The 27,093-nt window shown below is 37.7% G+C and overlaps 1 protein-coding gene, 1 long non-coding RNA gene and 1 pseudogene across 2 annotated transcripts in view; 2 read left to right on the top strand and 1 right to left on the bottom strand.

Annotated features, from left to right (window-relative positions):
• LOC129456454 (uncharacterized) overlaps positions 1 to 27,093 on the top strand; it is a 151,253-nt gene that overhangs the window by 57,654 nt on the left and 66,506 nt on the right. The window contains exon 2 of the long non-coding RNA XR_008648778.1: positions 15,741 to 15,789. This is a non-coding gene — a long non-coding RNA (uncharacterized LOC129456454). The remainder of the gene's footprint in view (positions 1 to 15,740; positions 15,790 to 27,093) is intronic.
• On the bottom strand, positions 1,098 to 22,092 carry galr2b (galanin receptor 2b). Its single transcript, XM_033971318.2, has 3 exons — positions 22,039 to 22,092; positions 13,601 to 13,981; positions 1,098 to 3,969 (listed from the first exon to the last, which is right to left on the bottom strand). Exons 2-3 carry the CDS (start codon positions 13,972 to 13,974, stop codon positions 3,213 to 3,215), a joined length of 1,131 nt encoding a protein of 376 aa, XP_033827209.1. The 5' UTR covers positions 13,975 to 13,981; positions 22,039 to 22,092; the 3' UTR covers positions 1,098 to 3,212.
• LOC117375577 (5S ribosomal RNA) lies at positions 17,902 to 18,019 on the top strand (annotated as a pseudogene).

Below are 27,093 nucleotides of genomic sequence, written 5' to 3'. Positions count from 1 at the left end.
TATATGATCACCATCCAGAAAACATTTATATTGCTTTGGGACTATGTGGTTCCAATAACAAAACAAATACCGGTAGCTTATTTTGCAGATATAGCGAGTCTCCACTGCCCCCGCAAGGTTGAAATAGAAGTGCTTCCTTGTATTATATTGTATTGGGATGAGACCTAATCTTTCAGTTTGCCACAAAACGATACACCTTCAATAAAACTCAGTTCAGTGTAGCTTGCATAGTCTGCTTTGTTAATACTAAAGTGGATATTAATGAGCAAATCTAACATCTGCACATGACTTTTGGGACATGGGATTTTTCGATGGGTAGGTGTGGTGTTGATGAATTAGCGTACACCTCATGTTTGAGATTTGTGTCATTAATACAAACCAGACAGGATCTCTTTGTGTTTTATTGCTCTTTCCTTCTGTATCGTGTTATCTGTATACTGTATTTGTTTTTTTCTTGTTGACTTTTACATGAAGCAGAAGTTATTTTAAATGTGCTATATAAATAAACTTGAATTGGATCGAATTGAATAATGGTTCAATAAAGTTCTGACAAACCAGGCTGCTCTCTTTAGCTAATAGTACATCAAAGCGCAGTTCTTTTATATATTGGAGGGGAAAAAAAATCTCATTTACCCAGAGCTGTGAAAAAACCCTTAGGAGAAAGTTAGACGTTTTCTTTTAAAAACAAGTTGCAGGTCAGATCTGCAGAGGGATGACCCTGCTCAGTAAGAATGCAAAGTTTGGGCATTAAGAACACTTGCAACAGAAAAGTGACTTATAGCCTAGCGGCGCCTTTAACCCCTGTACTTGATTGTTCACTGCAGCTTCAAACACAGTTCTGCCCTGAAGCTGTACAAATAGCGAGTTCCTATGTCAGAATCTCAAAATGTCTCTTTGTATTTTTTACACAGATTGATATGAGTTTGGTCCCACGTCCGGCATTGCATCTCAGGCCCAGTAAAATGTGATCCTCCAGTCAGATTGGTTTTTTTTCAGTGACACGTGGTTTCGTTTTTCAAGGTGTTAATGACCTACTCGTCACTGCTTTTCGGAGGTGATGGCAGTTACGCTACTTTAACATAAATTCAATACAATGTCACAGCAAAAATATTTATTTAGGGATTAGATTGCACTTTCAAATATCTTTGTAAACACATCTTATCTCTAATAATGCATCATGTGTATATATAATGTCAAAATACTGTGTTCAGTTTTGAAAATGATAACATCCAAATAAGCAAAACAGATGAATCAAGATTAATATCAACACAATAGCCCGGATCCATTGAAACAGGGAATGCTTTTTTCTTTAAGCTCTTCTAGGACAGCTGCACCTTACACAACACAAAAGCTTTAGATCTTGTTTTCCATCATTTTGAGGTAGACACAAGCTCACAGTCAAAAACATAGACACATTATAGTCTATGGTCCAAACAGAGAGAGAAAGAGAAAGAGGAAGAGATGCAGTACCAAAGATCCACAGCTTTGAAATATACAGAATATACAGCTTTAAAATGGTGTATTGAAGCAAGTACTTAGCAATATTCGTAATTATATACACAACAAAGAAGAAAGATAAACATGCTTTGAAAACGACCAGTTCTAATTATCTGCGATGCTAGTGAACATACCGTGTGCCTTGATGTTATGCGTGAGTGCGTTATTTCATTACATATCTGAAAATGAGCTGTGTTCTGCATGCAAAACAGGTTTAGCGAGCAGTAAGTATTTAAATCTTGCAGTAGAAAGAAATGCATACTGATTTAGCTGTAAAAATCAACACTGGACTCAAACTGTCATTGCAGCCTTTGTCAGAAAACACGTTAGAGTGAGTGATCTTCGCTCGCACTATTTGCTTCCTCCACGTGAGCTCACTTAAACATGATTATAATGATTCAGGCAAAAGCTCAGATGTAAGTCTTCCTGTTGTTCACTGCAAAAGAGGAGTAAGTAGCAGCTATTATGATAAAAGGATTTTAAATGACAATTGATTACACCTGAAGCATATAAAAGAAATGCCAGAGTGCAAGCTGTGATTAAGGCGTTTTAAGATTGTCTGATTGGACCATTTTTTTCCAGAATGTCTTCACACAGCATAGTTTTCTGTTACAATTCTGTAGAATCATTTTGTTTGCATTTGGGGTAGATAACAAGGGAGTATGGTAACACTTTATAATAACTACACCTTAGTCAGTCTTAGTAAAGCATGAAAAATCACCTAATAATGGACAAATGCTATTAAGAATGATTAGGCATAGGAACTACATAATAATAAACAATAACCATAACTCCTAATCCTAACTCCTTAATTAAGTAGTTACCAAGCTTAAACCATTCTGAAGAAGCTATTTGTTGATTATGGATTAAGTCTTTGTGCATGCTTTACTACGGTTGTGTAGTCATTATAAAGTGTTTCCAGGAGTGCATTATCATTGCTGTCTAAAAAGAGAGCTTTTAGCTGTTTTGCGTCAAAATGGAATACACTTCAAGGAAAAGCAAAACTGTATACATTAGTGACACAATAGTAATTTAATAATCTGGTAAGGAACTTTTATACACACACGCGCACCTATTTCTAATGTTTTATATGGACTCATATACTTATGTTCATTTGTTTTGTTTGTTTTTCTGCTTGTATTGTATTTTAAATAGGGCACCCATGAAAAAGAGAGGCCAAGTGCTCTCATTGGGTTCCCCTGTAGAAATAAAGATAAAGAAAGAAAGAAAGAAAGAAAGGATGTTCTTCTATATGTTGGCTCCAGGTTGCTAATAGCTGCACTGATATGAACTATACAATGATTATTAATGAACAGTATCAAAAACCAAGTCAGTGTCAGACATCACATCACCACAAACCAATACTCTTGACAGCAGATATCATATCAAAAATAACATAACCGCATAACAAAATTTTAAAAAATCAATTAAACGCAAATTAATTAAAGGCAGATTTTGGACAAAAACATGAAGTATTTGAAAACACAATCATGCTGATGCTTTGATAAAAATTGAAAACACAATATTTTCTGGCAGCAGATTTGTGTCACTACACCTCCTTAAACACTAAATTTACACTGTAATTGTTAAGCTTGTCAATGTCACCATGAGTCATTTCTCACCACAATGAACAAACGGCACAATGTAAACAGCACAGTTTAAACAGTTTGTGAAGTCCTCCCATAGATTGTATGCAGAGCCCGTCTCTCTCGTGCTCAAGTGGGCCTTTGAAAGGGCAGGTTCAGAGTCAGTGTTGGCTCTCTGGGCTCCGGTCGTGGCCTGTTTGTCATTTCACACTCGTTCTGCCGCTCCTCGTGCATATGCGACACTTCTGTGGACCCCGCTTCAAACCCCGGCACTGTGTTAGCCACGTGAACTACATGGACCTTATTCCTACCATTTTTACTCAAGATGCAGCTGAAGACTTTCTTGAATCCCTTGCGAAAATGCTTGGAGACGAGAGCGTACACAATGGGGTTTACGCAGGAGTTAGCATAAGCCATGCAATGAGACAGGAGCCGGAACGCGTACGTGATCTGGTTGAAGGGGAAATCTCCATAAAGATAGCACAGGATGACAACGTGATACGGCAACCAGCAAATACAGAAGAGAACAGTTACGATAATGATCATTTTAGTCACTTTTCGCTTTGCTCTTTTGGACTCGGACATGCCGTCTAGAGGGTCCACGGCGGTCCAGAGGTACTTGATGGTTCTTGTGTAGGACATGCTCACAATAAGAACAGGGATCACATAACCAAATACGAAAGTGCAGGTGTCAAGGACTTTCCGGTTTTGTTCCTCCCAGCCCGGGATGCATACTGTACTGTTGTCGTATTCGATGAGGTCGTAGTAGCTCAGATAGGGACCGGCGAAAACGAGGGACAGACCCCAGATGATCACCATGGCAACAACAGCATTACGTGGGGTGCGGAGTTCACGGGATCGCAGAGGGTAACGGATGGCCAGATATCTGCAGTGAGAGAAAAACAGGTTTGAGTGTTGTGAGTGTTAGTAATAATATGTTTATAGAATAGGTGTTATAGAATAGGTGTTGAAAAGATGAAGAATACATGTTGAACTTTCAATCATATCTGTATCTGAATAAACAAATTGTTCTGTTATTATTTATAACTGGAACTGTCCAACCCAACAGGAAATTATGGTCATTTTTGCAAGTACAATTTAAAAATATCAAAACAAGAAAAACACATGCTCAAAATAGACTATAGTAATTACCACCAGAAATTGTGTTATTCCTAAGTGCACATCAAAAGAAAAGGGCACAGATTGAAATAGTTGAAAAATACTTAAAAAAAAATGTTTTTCTTTAACTCAAATCCAAGAAAGGTTTAATTCCTCACAAATGAATGTTCCAAACATAGACTGTATAAAGAAGTGGACTAAGTGAGTGTAATGTCACCCAGTCAGATGAGGATCATTGAGTCGAGCAGTTACAGGGTGAATTTGGAGCCGAGTTCCATGTTTGGAATTCCATCCTCAAGTATCGTAGTTACTAAAGAGCCAACGAAGCTGTTGAAGATAAAGCCCCTTCCCACTGTCAATCAAACCTGTTGCTAATGCCAGCAGGAGCGACTTCAGGGAAAGAAGGTGACTGATTTGTGCGCTTTTAATGTTCATATCTATAGTTACATAAAAATACCAAAATTATGTAGAGCGGGTTAATACGAACATGTTAAGACCAAAATGATGAGCCTGACAGCAGCAGAGGGAGTTTTCTAATACAGTTTTCTAATGTAAAATAAACTGGAGCGAGAGACAAAGCTGGAAGTGCAGCTCATGATCACTTCTTTTTTGGAATGGGGCAGACAGCAGGTTAGCTATGTCTATTTATATATACAGTCTATGGTTCCAAACCTTGCTAATGGTGGCCTCGTCTGCGGCTCCCTACTTTGAATATAATTCAACTATATAACCACGGGTAAAAAAAACAAACAAGTTTGGACAAGTCTGTCATAAGCCATAGAATTGTGTGAATCTTAAAAGGCCCATATTACTCTATTTTCTGATCTATTTTATAGTGTTTCCTCATCAAAAACATACCCTTGAGGCTGCGTTTTTCTCTCAAATGGAAAACACTCTGTTCTGTTCTGTACTTGTGTTAAACTCCTACACCTTCACTAGAATAATTTGGATGATTTCAGCCTTAGAATTGCCAATCTCCACTGAATGAAAGGTAAAAGTTAGCTGTTAACTTGAAAACTACCACTACATGACATCACAAGGTGGAACAGAGCATTTAGATCTTTGGAGATAACAGACTAATAGTGGAGGAATACTCAAACATGTGTGAATGAAACAGAACACAACTCCAGGTATGTTTTTGATGAGGAAACAGTATCATAACTTGGGTTGAAGCTCACAAGAATCCATTTTGTGTAATATAGGGCCTTTGAAACAGGGGTAGCTGACATGCAAACTGTAAAAGGAAGAAGCAGATAAAACTGTAATATGTCACACCCCCGCAGTTGCTTTGATATAGACGCCGCCCATATTCTGACGTCTAGTCCATGCTCGTAACATCATATCTGACAGGTATCATGGCAAAACTGTTCCTGCCACTATCAGGAAGGATCAGACAAAATGACCACAAAACATGTCCAGCTGGGAGACTTGAGGTGCAGTTGAATAAAAGGCATCCAGGTCTATCTCTCCAAACATGGGGTTGCACACAGAGGACTTTGTGGTCTCAGAGTGGGATATTGCACAGGTTTCATCACCAGGTTACAGCATGACAACTGTAAGCCTGGATCAGAGTCTGTTCTATGCCGTTTGATGTTTCTGGTGGCACATATCCCACAATACAATGTTTTGATAGACAATGCCCCATTTTATTTGACACAAGAGATCTTATTCATGGTATTGTGTTTTATTTTCTGACTTTTTTTTTAAACATTATGCATAAAACATGGGTCACCAACTTGATCTCTGGAAGCTGACCAGGGTTGATTCTGGTTAGTATTTTAAGAATGAGATTACCACGATAATGGGGCTGCAGCAGCTCTAATGCATACTGCCCATAGACTGTATAAAGAAGTGGTCTAAGTGAGTGTGACATCACCTGTACCGTTCAGCTCCAGTCAAATGAAGCTCATTAAGGCTAGTGGTTATAGGGGCCAATTTACAGCCGAGTTATATATTTGGTATTCCAACGTAGCAACCAAGGAGTCAGTTTGTAGCAAAGCTGTTGAAGGTTTTATAAGGAGGATTCTCTTCTGGTCTACATCCTCATAAGCCTGCACGTTTGTCTACAGTGTCTTCGTGAGCCCCCACACCTTCCATATGTCCGCACTCCACTGGTGTGCATATGTTATTTACTTTAGCATTAATAAATTATGATACCAGTTTGATGTAACGCGCACTGCTAGATACAGATGCAGTACCTCACAGGAAGCACGCCCATGCTCACTTTTTTTTTAAACAAGCAGGGTTAGCTATGTCCATTTATATATACACAGTCTAATATACTGTCATTGTGTCATTAGGCAAGACACTTAACCCAACTCTCATATATGAATGTGATGCATTCGTGTGTTTTTAGTTGGAATGGACGATGGCACAGATTGGCAGCCTCGTTTCTGTCAGTCTACCCAAGCTGTGGCTACAATATTAGTTTGTCAGCGCCAAGTATGCACCAAGTATGAAGTGAATGAATGCATTGTAAAGCAGTTTGGGTATTTTGGAAGCTATTATTATAATTATTTGGTTTATTTCAGGTATTTTGCAGATAGCAGAGATAAGCTTCACATTTCACCTATTTTGTTCTGCACTTTTTACCAGCCACTTCACCAGAGACACTTGAGGAACAAAGGCGGAAAGTCTCTCATCTTTGAAACCTTGATGAAATAGGGCCAAAGCCACTTGACGTCTGTGAAAAGGTGCCAGGTTCTGCAGGTCCTTTGACACCAGGGCAGTGATACGACTCACATTCAGGTGAGCTTTTGAAAGGAAGCTGGAGTAGGTGTTATGAGAGGAGGAGAAGCCAATTATTGTAGCAAAATATGAGGATTACAGGCTTAGCATTACACATTAAGAGTCCAATTATCTGTGGATCTAAACATTCCCACATAAACGCACTATTAATGTGATTATGTGGGAAGGTAAACATGCTGTAGAAAGGCTCCTTTTACAAGACTAATTATACTGCAGAGAATTAAGATGTAAAAAGTGTTCAATAATGTATTTCTTCAATGGCCAAAGTTGATTTACTGATCGTAGCTCTCTCTTTTATGTAAGTATGACCTATCTCTATCCCCAGATACAAGGTATGTATATATATATATATATATATATATATATATATATATATATATATATATATATATATATATATATATATATATATATATATATATATATATATATATATATATATATACATACATACATACATACATACACACACACACACACACACACACACACCCCTACACCCCCCCCCCCCCCCCACACACACACACACAAATATTGCTTTTACTGATAATGATTCCATCCATCCATCCAACAGCAAGTTTTTCATATTATAAATGTGGTATTTTAGTTCTGAAGATGAGCAGACTGACCTTCAGATGAGTCTCTCATTTGGGTTGCCAGTTTGTTTCAATGCTGAAATCCAGTTTGTTTAAAAGGGACAGTCTGTGATCTGAATCCTCAGTACCTAAACCCCAGCACCTGCAGCCAAGCATTAATGCTAGTGCAGTCTGTGCAGTTTAACTCATTCTGGCTCATTCTTTATTTTAAAGCTAGTCCAGTTAACATAATTTGATAAAAAATGGTAAATAGTCACATATTTGTATAACACTTTCCACAGCCAACCTGTGGGTACCAATGATGTTTTTTTAAATAGAGAGTGGGATTCAAAGCACCAACCTTCAGCTCAGTGGACAAACACAATCAACAGAGCTACTGTCTCACCTTCTTTTGCTGCTGGGACTGCAATCAGATATTTCTGCAACTCTTCAGGTTTTGCTCTATGTGGGTTACGTCCCTGAATATAGTTTTTTTCAACATCATTTGAAAAAATGTATCTACTTGTGTGTCTGTTGTCCCATCACTTACAATGGTACTTTTGTTGTCCATTGTGTTGCATACTCGATATTCTAACACAATTATTAAATGTCAGCCGATTTGTGCGGCTGAAATGAACCTTGGTAGATAGTAAACAGAGCACTTCCTTTGTTGAGGATGTTTGCGGTGAGAGGGCATTCAGTGTTTGTATTGACCCTTTCATAATGTCGACAGAGGTAATGATGACAGTAGATTCTGAGGCAGCTGCAGTAATGTGTAGACGGGATATTCAGTTACTCAGGTAGAGACTTTGTGTTGAGTTAGCAAGACCTGACTCAAGTGTTCTGGGCACCTATGGCTCTATGTGTTGTGATCATAGAGTGTATAAATAAATGGACATGGCTAACGTGCTAGCCGCCGTGATCCAAACAGGAAGTGATCACTTTCGGTTCCATCGACTCTGGCTCCAATTCACTTTACATTGGAAAACTGTCGCCCCTATCTCTGTAACTGTTGCAGCTGTTGCAGTGAGCTTCATCATTTTGACCTTAAAATGTTCGTATTAACCCGCTCTACATGATGCTGGTATTTTTATTCACTATTTTGTTTGTAAATCAAGATATGAACTTTAATAACAGACAAATCAGGCGACTTCTTTCAGCAATGTGGATAGGAAGGGGCTTTACCTTCAGTGATCTCGCTCCGGATTGGCTCTTTGGTTGCTATGATACTCGTGGTTGGAATTCCTATAGACCTTGACTCTAAATTCGCCCCTATAAGCGCTAGCCTCAGTGAACTTCATTTGACTGGAGCTGAACTCTGCGGGTGATGTCACACTCACTTAATCCAGTTAATACAGTCTATGGCTGTGCTACTTACGACTATTAACACCTCTCAATATTGTGAAATTGCATAGTGAAGTTAATGAAGATTTTTAAAAAGACCGGCAAATCTGACTTTTCAGAGCTTTAAATCATTTTATAATAATTGTCCCTTCTCTTTTACCCACTCAGTGCTGTACTTAGAGTGATTCATGCATGTTTGAGTAATCGTTATACTCATTCAAGACGTTACTGCTCCGATCGATCTCCGTTTTCACTGCCACCAGTACACGCCCATTGTTCTGTACTAGCCTGGAAATCTGCTGACTTGCTACTTTTATTAAGTCATTTTAGATGAATATTGATTTATTGATTACAAATGTCTAAAATATAACATAATGATACCTGGGTGTCATAAATTAACTAGCCTATATTGCAGACGAAAGCACAATATGTCTTCTTTAAGCTAAATAATAAGATGCAAGGTTGTACATTTTTATGATTTATTTAGTGCATATTTTAACACATCCAGAAGCAGTGGTGTCTTACAGAAACTGAAATGTGAACTGCTACATTTAAAATATTTAGTCTGATACATATAAATCAATACTAGTGGAGGGCATACATGCTCTTGGTATTACACATAAAGTAGTAGCAAAGTAGAACACTGGCTAGCTCACTGTGGCTCAAAGCTAAGAGTCAATTTTAATAAAATCAGAAAACATAAACAACCTATTCAAATTCTGCTCAATTATTTTTATATGTAGAGTACTTCGGCTTGAGGCGTTGTTTGTCTCAAAATTTGCATTAGACACAAACATCTCTCTTTCTAAACATAGAAGTGTCCTCCGGTGAAGCATTCATGTTATTTGTATACTTTTGTATACTGTGTTGCCTCTGACATCCACCTGCTCCCTGTCCACTGCCTGATGTTTAAATATGTATTCATTTTAGTGTCACTCTGCAAAAACACCATAAATATACAGGAAATAGTGATGCTAACAATGAGATTCCCGGGCGCTATTGTCCACAGACTCAATTATACACATTGAAGTTATGTAATTTGCAGAGGACAGCATTAATAACACCTAAATAATTGCATCCTTTGCCATTTAATTATAGCAGCTAATCATGCATGCTGCCGTGAGTGTGACTGACAAGGAATGATGGAGTAGGCTATGTAAAAGGGATTTATTGACAATTGCGAATCATGAATGTAAAAGAAAATATGTTATGTTATCTGTTTTTACAATCAACTGTCTAACTCTACCTAAATTGGAGTAGTGTATAGTTTTATGTACACAGACTAAAATTTTTGCGTGATCTTTACTTGAATTTATCTTAGTTTTCCCCTATAAAGTATCTTCTAAAAGCAGAACTTGTGTGTCAAACTCAGACTGCTGTGTGCACACCCAGAAGAAAGAGCTGTGTGCATCACTATACCACTATGTGATGAAAGCATGTTGGCTCTGCTTTGATGCTCCAACCCTCGTTTGCTTCATCATCTAAAAAGCCCTTCTAAATCCATGCACGTGCCTAAAAAACCTATGCATGTGAATACTAGGCATGTGTCAAAAGGTTTGTGAGAGCTAGGAGCAAGTTATTGAAATAGCTACTTCCTTCTTTCACAGTTTGAGAATCTGGTGCCCAATTTGAAGTCATTTTCTACAGTGTCCGTGTAAAATGTTTTGGTGTTTTTTTTTATGTCTATTCTGTTCTGTTCTGTCACCTCTATGAAGGCGCCATTATCAATCACCTGCCTCCATGTTCTCTTATCATCCTCTGCACGCTTTCATCATCTTTTGTTGTTCAAAACCACCTCAACATGGCCTCTCATTTTGTTTCTGTAACATCTGAATGGGATTGATGATATGAATATATAAATTGAATTATGACATTGTGACCCTGTGAAAGATGAGCTTAAACACATTCCATCACTGTCTTCTTCTATCCAGTGTCAGGTTTCAGTGCAATGAATGGGGAATCCTCAAAATTTAACCAATCACAGTGAAGTGTGGGTTTTCAAATTGTGCCGGCCCTAGCTTTTCTGACCACCTAAGCAATATTTCTGAACTCTAGTCTAAAACTAGTCTAGTCTAAAGTCTAAAACTTTTGTTCAGATTCCTTATGTTTTATCTCCACAGATGCGGCATTCGCCCATTGAATCTCTGAACCTATTAATTCATCAGCTGTTTGGGCTCCTAATCCTGTGACTAAGAGGCGGATTGAAAAATAAAGACTGACTAAAAGCTTGTGGGATGCAGAAATCTATTTCAGACTCCAAACTGTTTCCAAAGAGTTTGATTTCATGCTGTACACTGTTAATGATCAGGTACATCGATATGTCACAAAGCACAGCATTTGAAACCCCATCGTTCACCCACAGAATTTGCCTACTACTCTGCCTGCTTCAGAACCAGAGCCAAAGCTATGATTGTCTCTTGCAGTACTTATTTCCCTTAATTTCAGTAGAACGAGTCCAGTGATGGCTTATGGCAAGAGATGTCTGAATTTTTACCTATGACGTAATAATCCGGGCAAAGTGCAAAAGGTGCAATTTTTTGTTTGTTTGTACAGAAGACTAACACACTGATGAAACAAGTGTAAATGAAGCAAAAATACATCTCCAAGTATTTGATGAGTGGACAAAAATATGAAAACTGCATAATGTGTCCTCTAAAAATAATGCAAAAGTAACATGAATTGTGATATAATTTTTTTTTTTTTACCATATTGTTCTTCATTCTGATGCATTTGTTTCTAATCCTGTCTATTTTCATTGCTCCCTAAACGAATTCCAATAACCCCTCATAATCCACTCATTACTAGTCCCATTCCCCTAATAAATCAGGTTCCCGCACAGATCATGAGGGATAGAAAAAGTTAAATACAATATTGTTACAGTTGCTTTTCTTTGCTTTGTTAATTTGGAAGCATCAGTACAGCTCAAGTGCTTGTACCAATTGCAAAATGTGCAACGAAACAATCAATAAAACACAAATGTTAAAGGGATTTCATTAGTCTAGACTGTCTAAAGAGGAAATCACCATCAGCTGGTATTTCATATAGAGGGCTCATAATAAAATGTTTTAAAATGTTTGGATCTGTCAAGGGCAGAATTCGATCTACTAGGGTAAGGGGACAAATGCTGATAATATACCTTAAAGCTCACAAGAGAGAAATTTGTGTTTTAAAGGACCTTTAAGATTTCATTTTTATTCCTTAAAAGTTCAGTTGTAATCTAATTTTGTTAATGTTTATTCCAGGTTTAGTCCTATTAAGTCTGATTTGGTCCTTGTCTTGCCCAAGGACGCAACAACAGCATTCATCTGGTATCACACTGCCAACCTGTAGGTCAGTGGATCATGTGTGAATATGAATTTGGTTCAAGATGTCTCTGAAGGTCTTTTTACTGAGAGGATTCACAGATGGTTTGTTCACAGTCAAAAACATTGAAATGAGCATGCCGTTTTTCTGTATCAGAATTTCCACACTTGGCAAAGACCAAGAAGAATACTTGACAATGTTCAAGAGTCCTTCTGTATGTGTGCAGCCTCTTAAAACAGCCGGGTTTAAATAATGATAACTCTAAATTAAAGTGACAGCTGGAAAGATAATTCGGTATAGGCTTGAAAACAGTCGAGAATTGACTCATACAAAATGTGTCTTTATATATAGGCCCAGCTAGTTTAAAGGGCCCATATTATGTTATGTTTTCTGATCTATGTTATATTGTTTCCTCATCATGGAGGAACAGAGCATTTTGAGCCTTGAAGATGTAGTGAGAGTGTAGTAGTAATAATAATAATTACTCAAACAATTGTGGAAAAAAAACAAAACACAACTCCCTGTATGTTTTTGATGAGGTCAAATTTGAAAAATAAAGGACCGTTCAGATTGAATTTTTATTCCTTTTTTCTTAATGTTTATTCTTGGTTTACTCCTATTAAGTCTGTTTTAGTCCTTGTTTAGATCAAGTAGTCCTGAATAATGTTAACAAAAGTGCACTGTGTAACTTTCTGGTGGATGGTCCCAATGGAGGTTTTATTGCTTTGTCTAGGAGTTCCAGTATAGCATTAAACATATGTATTTGCCCTTTTACATTGCACATTAACACATTACACAATTGCATATGTTGTTGCATTGTTAGATGCAACCTTACTGAGTGTGGTCACCTGTCCACAGATCTGCCCTGAAAGTTTACCTGCTTGTCTCCATGTAAACAGATAAGTTTAATACCATATTATGGAACTTCTCAGGCAAAGCAAATGAGATGGTAAATGGTAAAGGGTCACATTTTTATATAGCGATTTTCCACCTTCAAGGCACTCAAAGCTCTTTACATCAAGGAGCCACTCCCCATTCACACACATATGAACTAGAATCATATTGCCAACCTGTAGGTCAGTGGATCTAATTGCTCAGCCAATGATGTTTATGTTGAGAGTGGGATTCAAACCACCAACCGAGTCAGTGGACAAACACTCAAACACTAATGAACTGAGCTACTATCGCCCCCATCGACATGATGGAAGATCAACCATCTGGAGTCAAATGGTTGACCCTCCACCACAAAAACTGCATAGTGCACTTTTAACTCTAAATTACTGTTTTTGTTGCATTTAGACATAGAATAGTTTCAAAATGAAATTGGAAAGTCCATGACCGGTTGTTGTTGATAATGGTAGGTTTCTGAAAATTATAGTAGCTGCACAAGTGACCCCAGTAAAAATGAGTGATCTTTCTTCTCCTTACCTGTCGACCGAGACGGCTGCTAGTGTGAAGCTGCTAGCATACATGGTGAGGTTGATGAAGAAATGCACCACTTTGCACATGAAGGACCCAAACACCCAGCCCTCCAGCGAGTAGATGGTGGCTTGGAATGGCACACAAAAAATGATGAAGAAGAAATCGGCCACGCTCAGGTTCAGGATGAAGAGATTGGTGGTGTTGTATCCCACTTGGCCACTCCGCAGCAGCACAGCTAAAACCAAGCTGTTCCCGATGGTACCCAAGAGGAAAATGAGAGAGAAGACGACCGATACTATAACACTGGTGGGATTGAGCTGGTAACTGTCTGAAACATTTGTTTGGCCTTCGGGTTTGATGAAATCCTCGAAGTCAGACATTTTGAAGCTGCAGAAGAGAAAGAATAGAAATAATATTAATAAACAATGGACCTACAAAGATTTGACAACTTCATCACATGTAATAGTACTGTTAAAATTGTGGTTAGTAGCAATATTTTTGGATCCAGTTGAAGTGATAGTACTAGTAGTAAAAGCCATTTCATCCAAACGTGAACCTAAATTATGCACATTTTGATTTAAATGTGCACTCTGTCAATTTTTGGTGATGGGTCTTCCCCGTGCTCATCTCCGTGGAGATTGTACCAGTGAGGAATTAATATAATCTGTCTTGCATTTCTTGAGTTACACGTGGTCCAGATTCTAAATAAATACCTTGAAAAACAGGGATTATTACTGGGAGCAGGTGTGCACAGATCTGACCTGTAACTTGACCTGGTGGCATTGCCTGAAAATAAACAAGTGCCACAATCCATACTGCGTAACATTCCAGGAAAAGCACTGATGTCTCCATGGGGACAAGCAGGTCTGTAATTGCATGAATATTCTGCACAGATCTACTGGTGTATGATCGGTTCAGGTGCGCGGCTCAGGTTGGCTTGGGTCCAATCACACTTCAGCCACTCAACTGTCCATAATGTCATGTCTGGCCTGTGTTTACTGTAGGATTATAGAAAATTACAACCAACTAAGACTCACAATCAATCTGTCTCATTTGAATACAACTACCTTTCAAGCACATGTACTTTTAAAACCCTTTAATTCAAGCGCTCCAAGCATAAAACATGCCACATCACTATGCAAATGAAAACGCGGCGCAGACAGAGGCAGATGATTACTGGTGACCTCAGGAAGAAGCTGAAAAAGAGCCAGAGAGCTGTAGTCTTGTTGGTGGAGTGGCAAGAATAGCATAATTAATTAGCTTTAGATACTGCATTGATTGTAACCAGTTTAACATAATTCAAACTGTGTTGTCTAGATATGTTGATATTTAGAAACAGTTCTTCGTTAGATGATCTTAAAGGTTATTATTAGTCTACTTCTCCAAAGCTCAAAATGCTCTGTTCAACCTTGTGATGTCATGAAGTGGTAGTTTTCAACTTAACAGTTACCTTTTACCTTTTAGTTCAGTACAGATCAGCAATTCCAGGGCTGAAATCACCGAAATGATTCTAGTGAAGGTGTATGGAGTTTAAAAATATAGTGGAGCACTTCCTGTATTACCGCATGACATCACAAGGTGGAACAGTGTATTTTCTGTTTGAGAAAAGAACTCAGCATAAATATGTAGTTTGTGTGTTAAACATGTGTGAATGAAACAAAACCCAACTCCAGGAGTGTTTTTAATGAGGAAACAACATTATGATATAGATCATAAAACAGCATAATATGGGCCCTTTAAATGTTATAGATTAGGTATTTGAACTTTTAAAAAATACATGCATACAGTAACTCTTTTATTTCCTGTTGTATTAATATATTTCAGCTTCCTGTTATCTGCAACATTTTGACACTTTTTTCCCATTCAAAAGATAGAATATTTTGTTTTAAAGGGTCCATATTACTCTGTTCTCTGATATGTTATAATGTTTTTTCGTCATCACAAACAGACCTGGAGTTGTGTTTTGTTTCATTGACACATCTAACACATAAACCGTACATTTTTAGTAGGGTACAGGTCTTCCCTCAAACCAAAAACACTCTGTTCCACCTTGTGATGTCATGTGATAATACAGGAAGTGTGTTGTTAAACTTCATACACATTCACAAGAATCATTAGCACAATGAAAAAAAAAATATATAAAAAGATAAAAGATAGCTGTTAACTTGAAAACTACCACTTCATGACATCACAAGGTGGAACAGAGCAGTTTGAGCTTGACGGCCTAATAATGCAGGATTTCTCAAACATCTGTGAATGAAACAAAACACAACTCCAGATATGTTTTTGATGAGGTAACAACATTACAACAAGGCTTAAACCTCACAAGTGTCTATTTTGCATAATACAAGACCTTTAGATTGTAAATCACTATGGCAACTGTCAGAATTTGTCCTTATTCTGAAGCTAATGGATAACCTATATGTAATGTAAACACCTCAAAAACCTGGTTGCCATGGAATTTGCCAAACTGGGGCTGCGTCTCTTGGTTTAGTGAAACATGAAGTGGCCATTATGAAGCTAAAAACAATAACATCTCTTTTTGAAAGCCATATCCACAGTGGAGGCAATTAGGAAAAGACAGAACAAGTGTGTGAAGGTGCATGAACTTTAATGGCACTGGATGGATGGATTACTGACACAGGAATTGAGAGCAGAGAGAAGAAGACTAATTGTGCAGAATTACATCACACACAACTCCAGAGTACAGCATGAAAACATGTTTAGAAGGATTATTTTTTTTGCTTTTTGTACTTGTTTGAATGTTTTTTTCCGTAATAGAAAAAAAATAAGGGGTACATAGTTCCTGGCAACCCAAAATGATTTTCTTGTATTTGGGAGAAAGTGAGGTTTCCAGGAAAATAAACACAACCATTTCTTTCCTTGTTATCCATAACCTCAAAGCAGCAAGCAGTAATATTGAGCTGTCTGACCAGGTCCCATGCATCAGAAGACTTCCTCTCTAATTAGTCAGGCTTGTGGCATTTTGTCAGGAGTGCACTGGGGACGTTTTCAGTCTCTGGATCAAGAAGCAAGCCAATGCGAGCTAAGACAAAGCTGTGGAAGCAAAGTGAAATTCTTAGACTGTGATGTTAGGTGTATGTTCAGAAATTGTCAATGCGTATGTGACCCATTTTCAAGCTTTTTCATAATGCTTTTCTCTTGTAAAAGCACTGGTCAGCACAAACAAAACCTGGTGTCTGGGTTAAGTGCCGTTTACCACTGACAGAAAAATTACAGTTCTGCTTTTCAAAACACAGTGATGGTTTTGCTGCCTGTAACATCACAACCATAGACTGCAAAAAGAAGTGGACTGAGAGAGTGTGACGTCAACACATAATGGAACGAGGCTGTTACCAGGATTATGTCGAACAGCTTAATATGAACATTTTAAGACCAAAATGACAAGGCTCACTGCAGCAGTTATGGAGAGAGGTGACAGTTTTCTAATGTAAAGTGAATTGGAGTCGAAGGAGGAACGCAGGTTGGCTATGTTCATTTATACGTACAGTTAATGATTACAACTCATTTACAGACACTGAGCACTCTTGTTTTCTTGAGGTTTGTTGACGTACGATGGCTTAGAACATGGTCAGAAAAGTGCAAGTCAAAATGAAAGCCCCAGATGAATGTGTGTTGATGTGAAGTTGGTGACTCATAAAGTATGTTTTTGGTTTGTACCTCATGTTTTCTACATCATCATTGTGAACAATTTTGATGCTTTAAAAAGCTGAGGTGATGTAGCAGAGTTTTATTGGAAGAAAAAGTTGTTGATGCAAACTTTAACATACAAATAAAAAATGGTATTGCTAAAACTGATACACATTTATGGTTGTTTTAAAAAGAGCTTCCTTTTAACTTAATGTTTAAATGTGCTATGTGTGACATCTCTGCTTGTATTTATGGCAATGTTATTGTTTTACCTGGTATATTGCACATATGGCATTAAACAAATCTTCTATTTATTTAATTATACAAAATTAAAAACAAACAAACAAACAAAACACTTGAAAAAGCGGAGAGCAGGGTTACCGCTCTACAAATCTGTCCTATATCTTGGCCTGTGAAACTCCCCATGGAGATGAATTAGATTACCGTAATTTCTGACTGTGGAACATTCCAGGGAAATAAATGACATGGAGACCAGCAAAACCACCAGAAATATTATACAGTACACTTCAGAATTACTAGTACTAGGACTATTACATGGATTCTTTCCACAGATTTTCTGGACTGATTGTGGCTCAGGTGGTAGAGCTTTTGGCTTAGTTCAGTTCTGGTTGACCAGTTTGTAGTGTTGTTGTGTCCTTGGTGGCCATACCGGCTTGTCAAAGCCTGATCTTGTCAGATCTCAGAAGCTAAGCAAGACTGGGCCTGGTTAGTACTTGAATGGGAGACGGCTGGGAATATCAGGCACCACAGTGAAACGCCAGTGGCAAAAATGGTTGTTGTGTCATTGGGCAAGACACTTCACCGACATTGCCCATTATGAAAGTGGTGAGGGTGGAGTGAATGAATAATGACTGCAAAGTGTTTTGGGTGTCATGAAAGGCTCTATATAAAGCCAATGATTAATTCATCAATTAATCAAACTATAAAAGCAACATCAAAAAGTCATGTGTTTACCAATGCCTTCAGTGTTTTCATTATCATACAAAAACATGACAGCATTGTCGCTCTGATTAATGTCCAAGTTGGCCAAAGTTTGTTCAGTTTTCAAAACCCAGCTTGTTTGCTGACAGCTCAAATGTAATCCTAATTGCCTTGGTCTTGTATGGACTAAAATACAGTCTGTAAACTATTACTGCCAATTACTGTGTATAAGACAAGTGTTTAACATTTCAATTTACCAAGGGCAGAATTTCAAAGCAAACTAAATTCAAAGATTTTTTTTTCAATATCTGCATTATGTAATGACCTATAATGTTTGTTATAATTATAATGTTTGTTATTACAAAATATCTGTGATGCAATTAAAATCAGGAAGGTAGTTTGTTTCCTTTGTTGTTGTTCAAATAGATACTAAAATAAAATCTGCATTTTCAAGCCTCAATCTCATAAATAACTGAAGGGGTGTAACACTGGCTCTCACATTACTAGGTTAGCTGCAGGGAGCGTGTTAACATGCAGACTCTGGTAATTAAAGTTGAACAAACTGCAGCCATGTGTCACAATAATGGCATGAGGGTTGAATAATGTTTGTGTTTTCTGGTTGGAGTTCAGTGATGGATCTCTGCTTATGCATAATGCATGTAAAGCAATGAACACATGTTAAATATTTAGTGAGTTGAGTATACTTTCACCTCTGCAGACTTCATTAAGCAAAACTATAAGCATTTGTCTGCAGCTAGATTTTCTGTTAAAGGTGCAATAATAATAATAATAATAATAATAATAATAATAATAATAATAATAATAATAATAATAATAATAATAATAATAATAATAATAATAATAATAATGACAACTCTAGGGCCAGGTGATGTGATGGTAAAATCAAATCATGATCTGATCCATGTTATGTTATTTTAGTGATATCAGCATTTAGCAGCTCTGTGCTTATCTGTTTAATGGAACTCTGTATAATCAAACATGCACATTTTGTCCCCCTCACTCCTCCTTTTGGTCAACCTGTCATGCTCTGAATGAGTGACAGCAGGTGTAACCAATCACAGTGAAGTGTAAACTCTCAGAAGCTGTAGATAAGTCAGTTGTAAGACAGCTTAAAGGTGAATCATGCTAAAACTCAAAACAGTTCAAATAATGCTAAAACTATAGTTTGGTATGGATATAATCATACTACTCTGTATTATAGAATCTCTAAGGCATCAGTGTGTCCTTAGATTCCTCCATTTCCAGACAGTTCTGAAAATATCATTATCATTATACTGTTCAAATAAAAACTTTTACATTTGAAAGGTTTCTCAATGTTAACAATGAAGTATAAATGGCCTACCGCACTTTCATTAAACTGTATACCCTTCATTTTATCATTTGCACTGGTTCATAACAAGCCTATGCACCATTCTCCAAGCAAACTAGACAACTGCCAGTTTATTTTCAGTGTCATACCATTTTAGGCTTGGAATAACAGATCCACTGACAACAACACTCATCTCATTTTAAAAGCATTTCTCTAAAGTCATCCCTCAAAGGAAAAAGCAGCCATTATTTACTCTGAATAACTGAAAAGACGACTTAAGAAATTAGATTCAGATGCTTTATTCTCCTATGAATCTAATTAGCGTCTCTTAGAGCATGATTATAGAGACAGCATAGTTAATACCTCTATAGAATTGGACTGTATATTGGATTTTTCATTCCGGTGGCATTCATGTGCGACAGACAAACATTTAAATCTGAAGCTTGTTGAATCGTGTGGGGTATATATTCAAAGCTATTGTTCTTTCAGAGAGATGGACCCAGCTGCCAGACGCCTATTATCAATGAATTATTAAATACAAGTTTAAACATTGAACGGCTTTGGAGTATTCAGTATTCTGCGCAACCAAGTGGTTATCAAAGATTGCAGACTTTGTAAAACGATTTTAGGATATCGCCAATCTCAGATACAGACACGGTAACCATTTTTGAAAGAAATTTTGCTTGTTATAATTTTGCGCATTTTAGATTCATTTGATTTTAAGATGAGACACTGCAAGATGAGCAGGGAAGTATGATAAATTGTAAAAGGTCACATTTTTATATAGCTTTTTTCTACCTTCAAGACACTCAAACCGCTTTACGTTAAGGAGCCACTCACCCATTCACACACATTCATACAACAGTGTACGCAGACACTAGGGACGAGGTAGGTAGGTCTTGCCCAAGGACACGACGACAGCATTCATCTGTGGGAGCTGGAATCACACTGCCAACCTGTGGATCATTGGATGTGACTACATCTGCTCTACCGATGATGTTTCTGTTGACAGTGGGATTCGAACCGCCAACCTTTGATCAGTGGACGGACACTAGGCTACTGTCATTATCATAACACAAATATAAGAAATAAATGTATACAGTGGTCCCTCACTATATCGGGGTTCACGTTTCGCGGTCTTGCTGTTCCACAGATTTTTTTCATGCAATTTTACATGCTTTTTACAGTGTATGAACGTGCATTGTGTTCTGTGTCCTGATTGGCTGAGGGACTGTAGACCATTGTGCATCAGTCTCTTCCGTGCCTGTCTCCTGGTCAGAGAAGCTGTGAAATACGCATGAGTCACTAGTAATTAATTAAACAAGAGAGAAATGTGAGAAAGTCTTAAAGCCCGTCTGAGAAAAGTGTATAAAGTGTGTGGTGAGGGGTTTTACAGCTGCAAAACATATAGAATAATAGTAAAAAATTAAGCTGACTGCTTCGCGGATTTCGCTTATTGCAGGTTATTTTTAGAACATAACCCCCTGTGATAAACGAGGGACCACTGTATAGTCACACTGAATGTTACTACCTACTTACCTATTTGCACTGATAGCTTTTGCACTGTTGTTCTGCCCATACTGTATATTTTGTATTTGCATCTCTCTCTCTCTCTTTTTTTTTTTACCTTATTTTAATGCATTTTCATTTTATTTGATCATAGTTAATATTATATCCTTTGTTTAATATTGCATCATAATACCAAAGCAAATTCCTCGTCTGTAAATTTTGCAATCAATGGCTGATTCAGACTAAAAAAATGTATATTAAAATTAAAATTTGTTAAATTTTTTGTAGTATTTTGTATGTTTTTTAAACAGATATTAACAAATCCTTCTATACAATAAGTTTTCAGGTGAATGCCATGTTGAAAGAGCTAATTAACCAACCCCTCCTCCTCCAAAAAAAGAAACCTAAAACAGATGCCCTCCCTTCTGACTTATTGATCACTTATCCAGGAAATTCAAAGCAGTATGCTGGCCTGGAGCGTCATCCAGTATAGGCATTCAAATAAAAAAATTTAAGTGAATATATTCAGGTCTGTTTTGTGAATGGATTTCTTACATTTCAGCCTATAGCTTCATCTTTTTCTCCCTTTGCTTTTATCTCCCCTATTTTGCAGTATATATGGTTGCATTATTCCTAAAAGGGGGATTACTTTTTGGTTCAGTGCAACGGTGTCAGCCAGGGACCAAAAAATAAAACAGATCCAGAATGTTGACTCATCCGAACTAGAGATGTCAGATTTGCAGTCACGGTTGTAATATCAGTGACACAAGCCCGCTATAGTCTTTCTCAATGTAGTCATCTTTAATCAATTGCTGTTATGTAACCAAGTTGTGCATCAAACTCGTCCGATAGACCCTGCTAACTTCAGCCTGTCCACTGATGCTGAATTACCTTGAACCCAAAATAGCCACCATGGTGTTGCACATTACCAAATCCGTGCATAGCTCTACTACCTCAGTGCTGCAGTCACTTCTGTTATCATGCAGATGTAAAAATAGTGACGAAATCTTACCAGGGCAATGGGGTTGTTGATGGAGGTGCGTGGGTGGTAGCTAAAAAAATGTTTAAATCGGGGCTCCCCCAAAAATCCGACCGCCTCTGTTAAATAGCCATCCTGTCTACCTTAAGCTGTTTCTACTGTCAGTCCTCATTGCAATCTGACCGCGTTGTCTGGATCGCATGCTCTCCTCTGGCTCTCCTTCTCTCCTCTCGCTTATCCCCCCCGAATCCCCTCCCTCCCGTTCTCTCTCTCTCTTTCTCCCTCTTTCTCTCTCTCCAGCAAAGACCCCACCTCCGTTCACTTTAATGTTCACACTTCACTGCAGAAAAAGGATTGCGGTGTATCTAGTATGTGCTACAACTATTGTCAAGATCCAACGGTGCTGATAATTGAGACCTTGTGAGACGATAAGTAAAAAAAAAGAATTGCCCTTGAAAACGCAGAGCGAGAGTAGCTCAGTTCGTAGATGGTAGAATGTTCGTCCACTGAACCGAAGGTTGGCGGTTCGAATCCCTCTCTTGACATAAACATCATCGGTAGAGCGGCCAGATCTGTTGACTCACAGGTTGCCAGTGCAATTCCAGCTCCCACAAATGAATACTGTCATTGTGTCCTTTGGCAAAACACTAATTCCATCTTGCCCCCCAGTGTCTACATATGAGTGGGTGAGCAGTTTCTTGATGTAAAGTGCTTTGAGTGCCTGGAAATGTCGAAAAGCGCTATATAAAATTATGAATGTGACCAACAGCCTTAAATGAGTTGAATTAGAGTGACCACTATATAGTAGCTAGGGGAAGGAAGCAATTGAATTTACAATCAATCAACCCCGACAAGCAGTAGCGGTGTCTGTGTACCCAGTGCTGTGGCTTTAATTAGTGAGTAATGTGAGTTCACAGAGAAGACTTCACCTTATGTAACAGTGCTGTGATCTCTCTCTATCCGATCAACAATGTGTTACTTACGGTGAAAACAGCTATATAGGTCACAAAGCAGTTTACTTTGACACTCAGTTTGAGTGATCATGGGCATTTCAAATCATAGAAAACATATTACTGGTGAGACAGTTAACTCTTTGAATATATACTTTCTACTGTATTATCCTAAAAGCCCCCCTAGAGTGTTTGGCTACTGATCGGAAGGTTGGTGCTTCAAATCTCACTCTCGACATAAATATCATTGGTTGAGCATTCAGATCCACTGACCCACAGGTTGGCGGTGCGATACCAGCTGTCACAGATGAATGCTATTGTTGTGTTCTTGGGCAAGACACTTAACCCACCTCGCCCCCAACGTCTGTGTACACTTGTGTATGAATGTGGTTCCTTGATGTAAAGTGCTTTGAGTGCCTTGAAGGTGGAAAGGCATTATATAAAAATGTGATCATTTACCAAGTTGTTTTTTTTTTTTTTTTTTTCCATTTTGAGACAATTGTATGGAAGCCCGTTTCCGCCATGGAAAAAAAAATAAAAGCCCCACAGAAAGTCGAAATTACGAGTTTTAAACTCGTAATTAGTAGTTTTAAACTCGTAATTACGACTTTTAAACTCGTAATTATTAGTTTTAAACTCGTAATTACGACTTTTAAACTCGTAATTATTAGTTTTAAACTCGTAATTAGGAGTTTAAAACTCGTAATTAGGACTTTTAAAACTACTAATTATGAGTTTAAAACTCGTAATTACGACTTTTAAAACTACTAATTATGAGTTTAAAACTCGTAATTAGGACCTTTAAAGTCTTAATTGAGCTTGTAGCACACTGCAACTGAGTGTACAGAGCAGAGGAGACAGGAGGAGGACTGTTATGTTTATCACCTACATACTTTTAAAAAATGAATAAATTAAGCTCCAGTAAAGTTTCTGGCGTCTTGAACAAATCAGTGGGCCCTGAGTGCTGTTCTGACCACTCATGAGCTGTGCTCTGTGTCTGTGAGCGCTTGTTTTCCTGGTCTGAGCAGAGTGCTAGCTGGTCACAACCCCGCTGGTTTATTGAGGAAATTATTAAAATACCAAATTCATTTAATCAAAATTGATAAGGTTCACTTTTTGTAAATGTTACATTCCCAAAATTACGAGTTATAAACTCATAATTCATACTTTTAAAAGTCCTAATTACGAGTTTTACACTCATAATTAGTAGTTTTAAAAGTCCTAATTATGAGTTTTAAACTCATAATTAGTAGTTTTAAAAGTCCTAATTACGAGTTTTAAACTCATAATTAGGAGTTTTAAAACTCCTAATTACGAATTTAAAACTACTAATTACGAGTTTAAAACTCGCAATTTCGACTTTCTGTGGGGCTTTTATTTTTTTTTTCATGGCGGAAACGGGCTTCCATACAATTGGCAAGCTCAGTGGAACCTGTTCAAACCACTGCTCTCATCTAATAGATATCAACTGAACTGAAATATGTTAAGACTAACTAAGGGTATTAAGTCCTAAACTGAGCCCCGTTTGGTCCAGATTTGGACTTGGATTGGTCCGGTTCTAATCCTTGTTTAAAGGGCCCATATTACCCTGTTTTCTAATCTATGTTATAATGTTGTTTCCTTGTCACAAACATAGCTAGAGTCGTGTTTTGTTTCATTCGCACATGTTTAACACACAAACCCTGAAGATTCACCCTGAGTTCTTCTCTCAAACTAAAAACACAGTTCCGCATTGTGATGTCATGTGGTAATAGGAGCTTTGGAGATGTAAACAGACTACCGGTACTAATAAAGGATTACTCAAACATGTGTGAATGAAACAAAAATTCTAGGTATGTTTTTGACGAGGTAACAACATTTTAACATGACTCAAAGCTCACAAGAGTCAATTTAGTATAATATAGGACCTTTAATCATGATTTAGTCCAGGTTTAGCTGTGGGTTTAGTCGAGGTTTTTGGATGTAGTGAACGTGCAAGTGTTACTATGGAAAAGCTCGAGGGGGTTATTAGGGATAAAGTGCTGTCCGCAGCCCACCGCAGCATTGCAGTATAACAGACTCAAGATTGTCTATTCAGGATCTCGTAATGAAATAAAATAATACTTGTTGTAGAATAAATTGAAGCCGGAGAGTTGAAGAGCAGAACTGGGGACCTTGGTGATGGTCAGGAGCTTTACACAGACACTAGGGGCAAGGTGGATTAAGTGGCTTGCCCAAAGACACAATAACAGCATTCATCTGTGGGACGTGAATCGCATCATCAACCTGTGGATCACTGGATCTGGCTGCTCAATCAATGATGTTTATGTCAAGAGCGGGATTCAAACTGCCAACCTTCGGATCAGTAGACAAACACTTTACCAACTGAGCTACTGTACTCATTCTACAGTGTAAACAGAGGAGGAGAATTAATCATAAAAATCCAACAGTGTAGATCCGCTGGCCCAGAGTCAATCAATAAATATGATGGAATTGTGTTCTTGTCACATGTGTCTTCCTCATAATTGCAGTACGTGTGTATTTACTCTTTGGGCTTTTTTATGTATCGATCGGTTCCCTTTTCATATCTCTGGTGCATGGGGTTCATCTCTGCCTTGTGGACTTACCGCTCTGCTCTAATGAGGGCCCTGTTTGCTCTGATTTAAAGACGTCACACTTGTTAGGGCCTTACAAGTTCAAGCCAGCCAAATTCATCTCATTTATCGCCCTGTGTGACTCATTCCAGCTCAAGGGCTTCACTCACAGAGCCACTGCTTTTTGTAACTGTGCTATGAATTAGTATATAGTCAATATGAAGGAAAGGATTACGCCATCACAGGTATCACCGAACGAGGATTATATATTCTAAGGTGAAATGGAGATATGGCATTTCTGTGACTTTATGAGACATTAAATGCAGTGAATGTATTATTATGAGCAGTAGAGGCCAGTGTCACAGTTCCGAAAGACAATGAATTAATGTTTTGATTTCAGAGTCCCAGTTTTGGCAGAAGCCTTTTTAAAAGTTGAATCTTGGATCTTCATTTCAATCTTTAAATTAAAAAAAAGTAGTCAGTGTACCTCACTTCAAATAGTAATTGCAAAATCAGTAGTTGAATGTAACACAGTAAAAATGGTGAAGTATTGGTGAAGTAAAAGTAGTTATATTTATGGTTTGAGTCCCGCTGAAATAGCTGAGACTTACTTTTAGCACATTTAATTTAAGTTAACATCCCAACTTTGAGCAAACCAAACACACAGATACACAAATACAGTAAGGAAAATTAAGAAATCAATTGAATCACTTAAATTCAGCTCGGTTATTTATCAAAATCACTACATTTGATGCTTGAATAGTTCCTTTAGTTACTTTTTACTCTTATTGTACATTGACAGGTACTTTAATACTTTTACTTAAGTAGATTTTTCCATGTGATATACTGTTACATTTACTTGAGTACTATTTTGCTGCTGTGTTTGTACTTTTTACTTAAGTAACACAGTTGAGTACTTCCACCACCGTGCAGCATTTTTCTGAAAGGTTTTGTGCAGTGTCTTTTATCATTTAAATAGCATTCTCCTTGTTAATGCATTCTTACTAGATTTTGTTTTCAGGGGGACTTGTACTTGATTTATTCCTCCAGATTTGAATTCAGAGCACAGAGCCAGATGTGCCCTCTTGTTTATCAGACACATCTTTGACATGGGGCTACACAGCTGTCAGCACCATCCATCAACTCCAGAGCACGAGAGACGCCACAGGCAAGCCCACGCTTCTGCTTTTTGTGGTCAGTTTTCTCTCTCAATATATATATATACACATCAAAATCACTACATCTGAAGGTTTATTTAATCTGAATTTACTTCTCTTTAAGTACATTTTTAAATGGGTACTTTAATACTTTTTACTCCGGTATTCTCACTGTCTGACATGAAATCAAACAAAACTTTTCCTGTATCAATTAGGATTACCAAAATTATTTCCATTTGCTCAATGCCAGAATTATTACATTTTTTCATTACATTATTTTCTTCAAAGTCAGAAGTTTACATACAGTAAGATTACTATGGAAGCTTCTTATAGGTTTATTGACAACATTTGAGTTAATAAGAGGCATACCTGTGGATGTATTTGGCATATATACGATGTCAATCCTAT

Source organism: Periophthalmus magnuspinnatus, chromosome 8 (genome assembly GCF_009829125.3).
Source record: "Periophthalmus magnuspinnatus isolate fPerMag1 chromosome 8, fPerMag1.2.pri, whole genome shotgun sequence".
NCBI lineage: Eukaryota > Metazoa > Chordata > Actinopteri > Gobiiformes > Gobiidae > Periophthalmus > Periophthalmus magnuspinnatus.
Note: the sequence above shows the minus strand (reverse complement) of the source record. Positions and strands in the feature narration are given on the sequence as shown.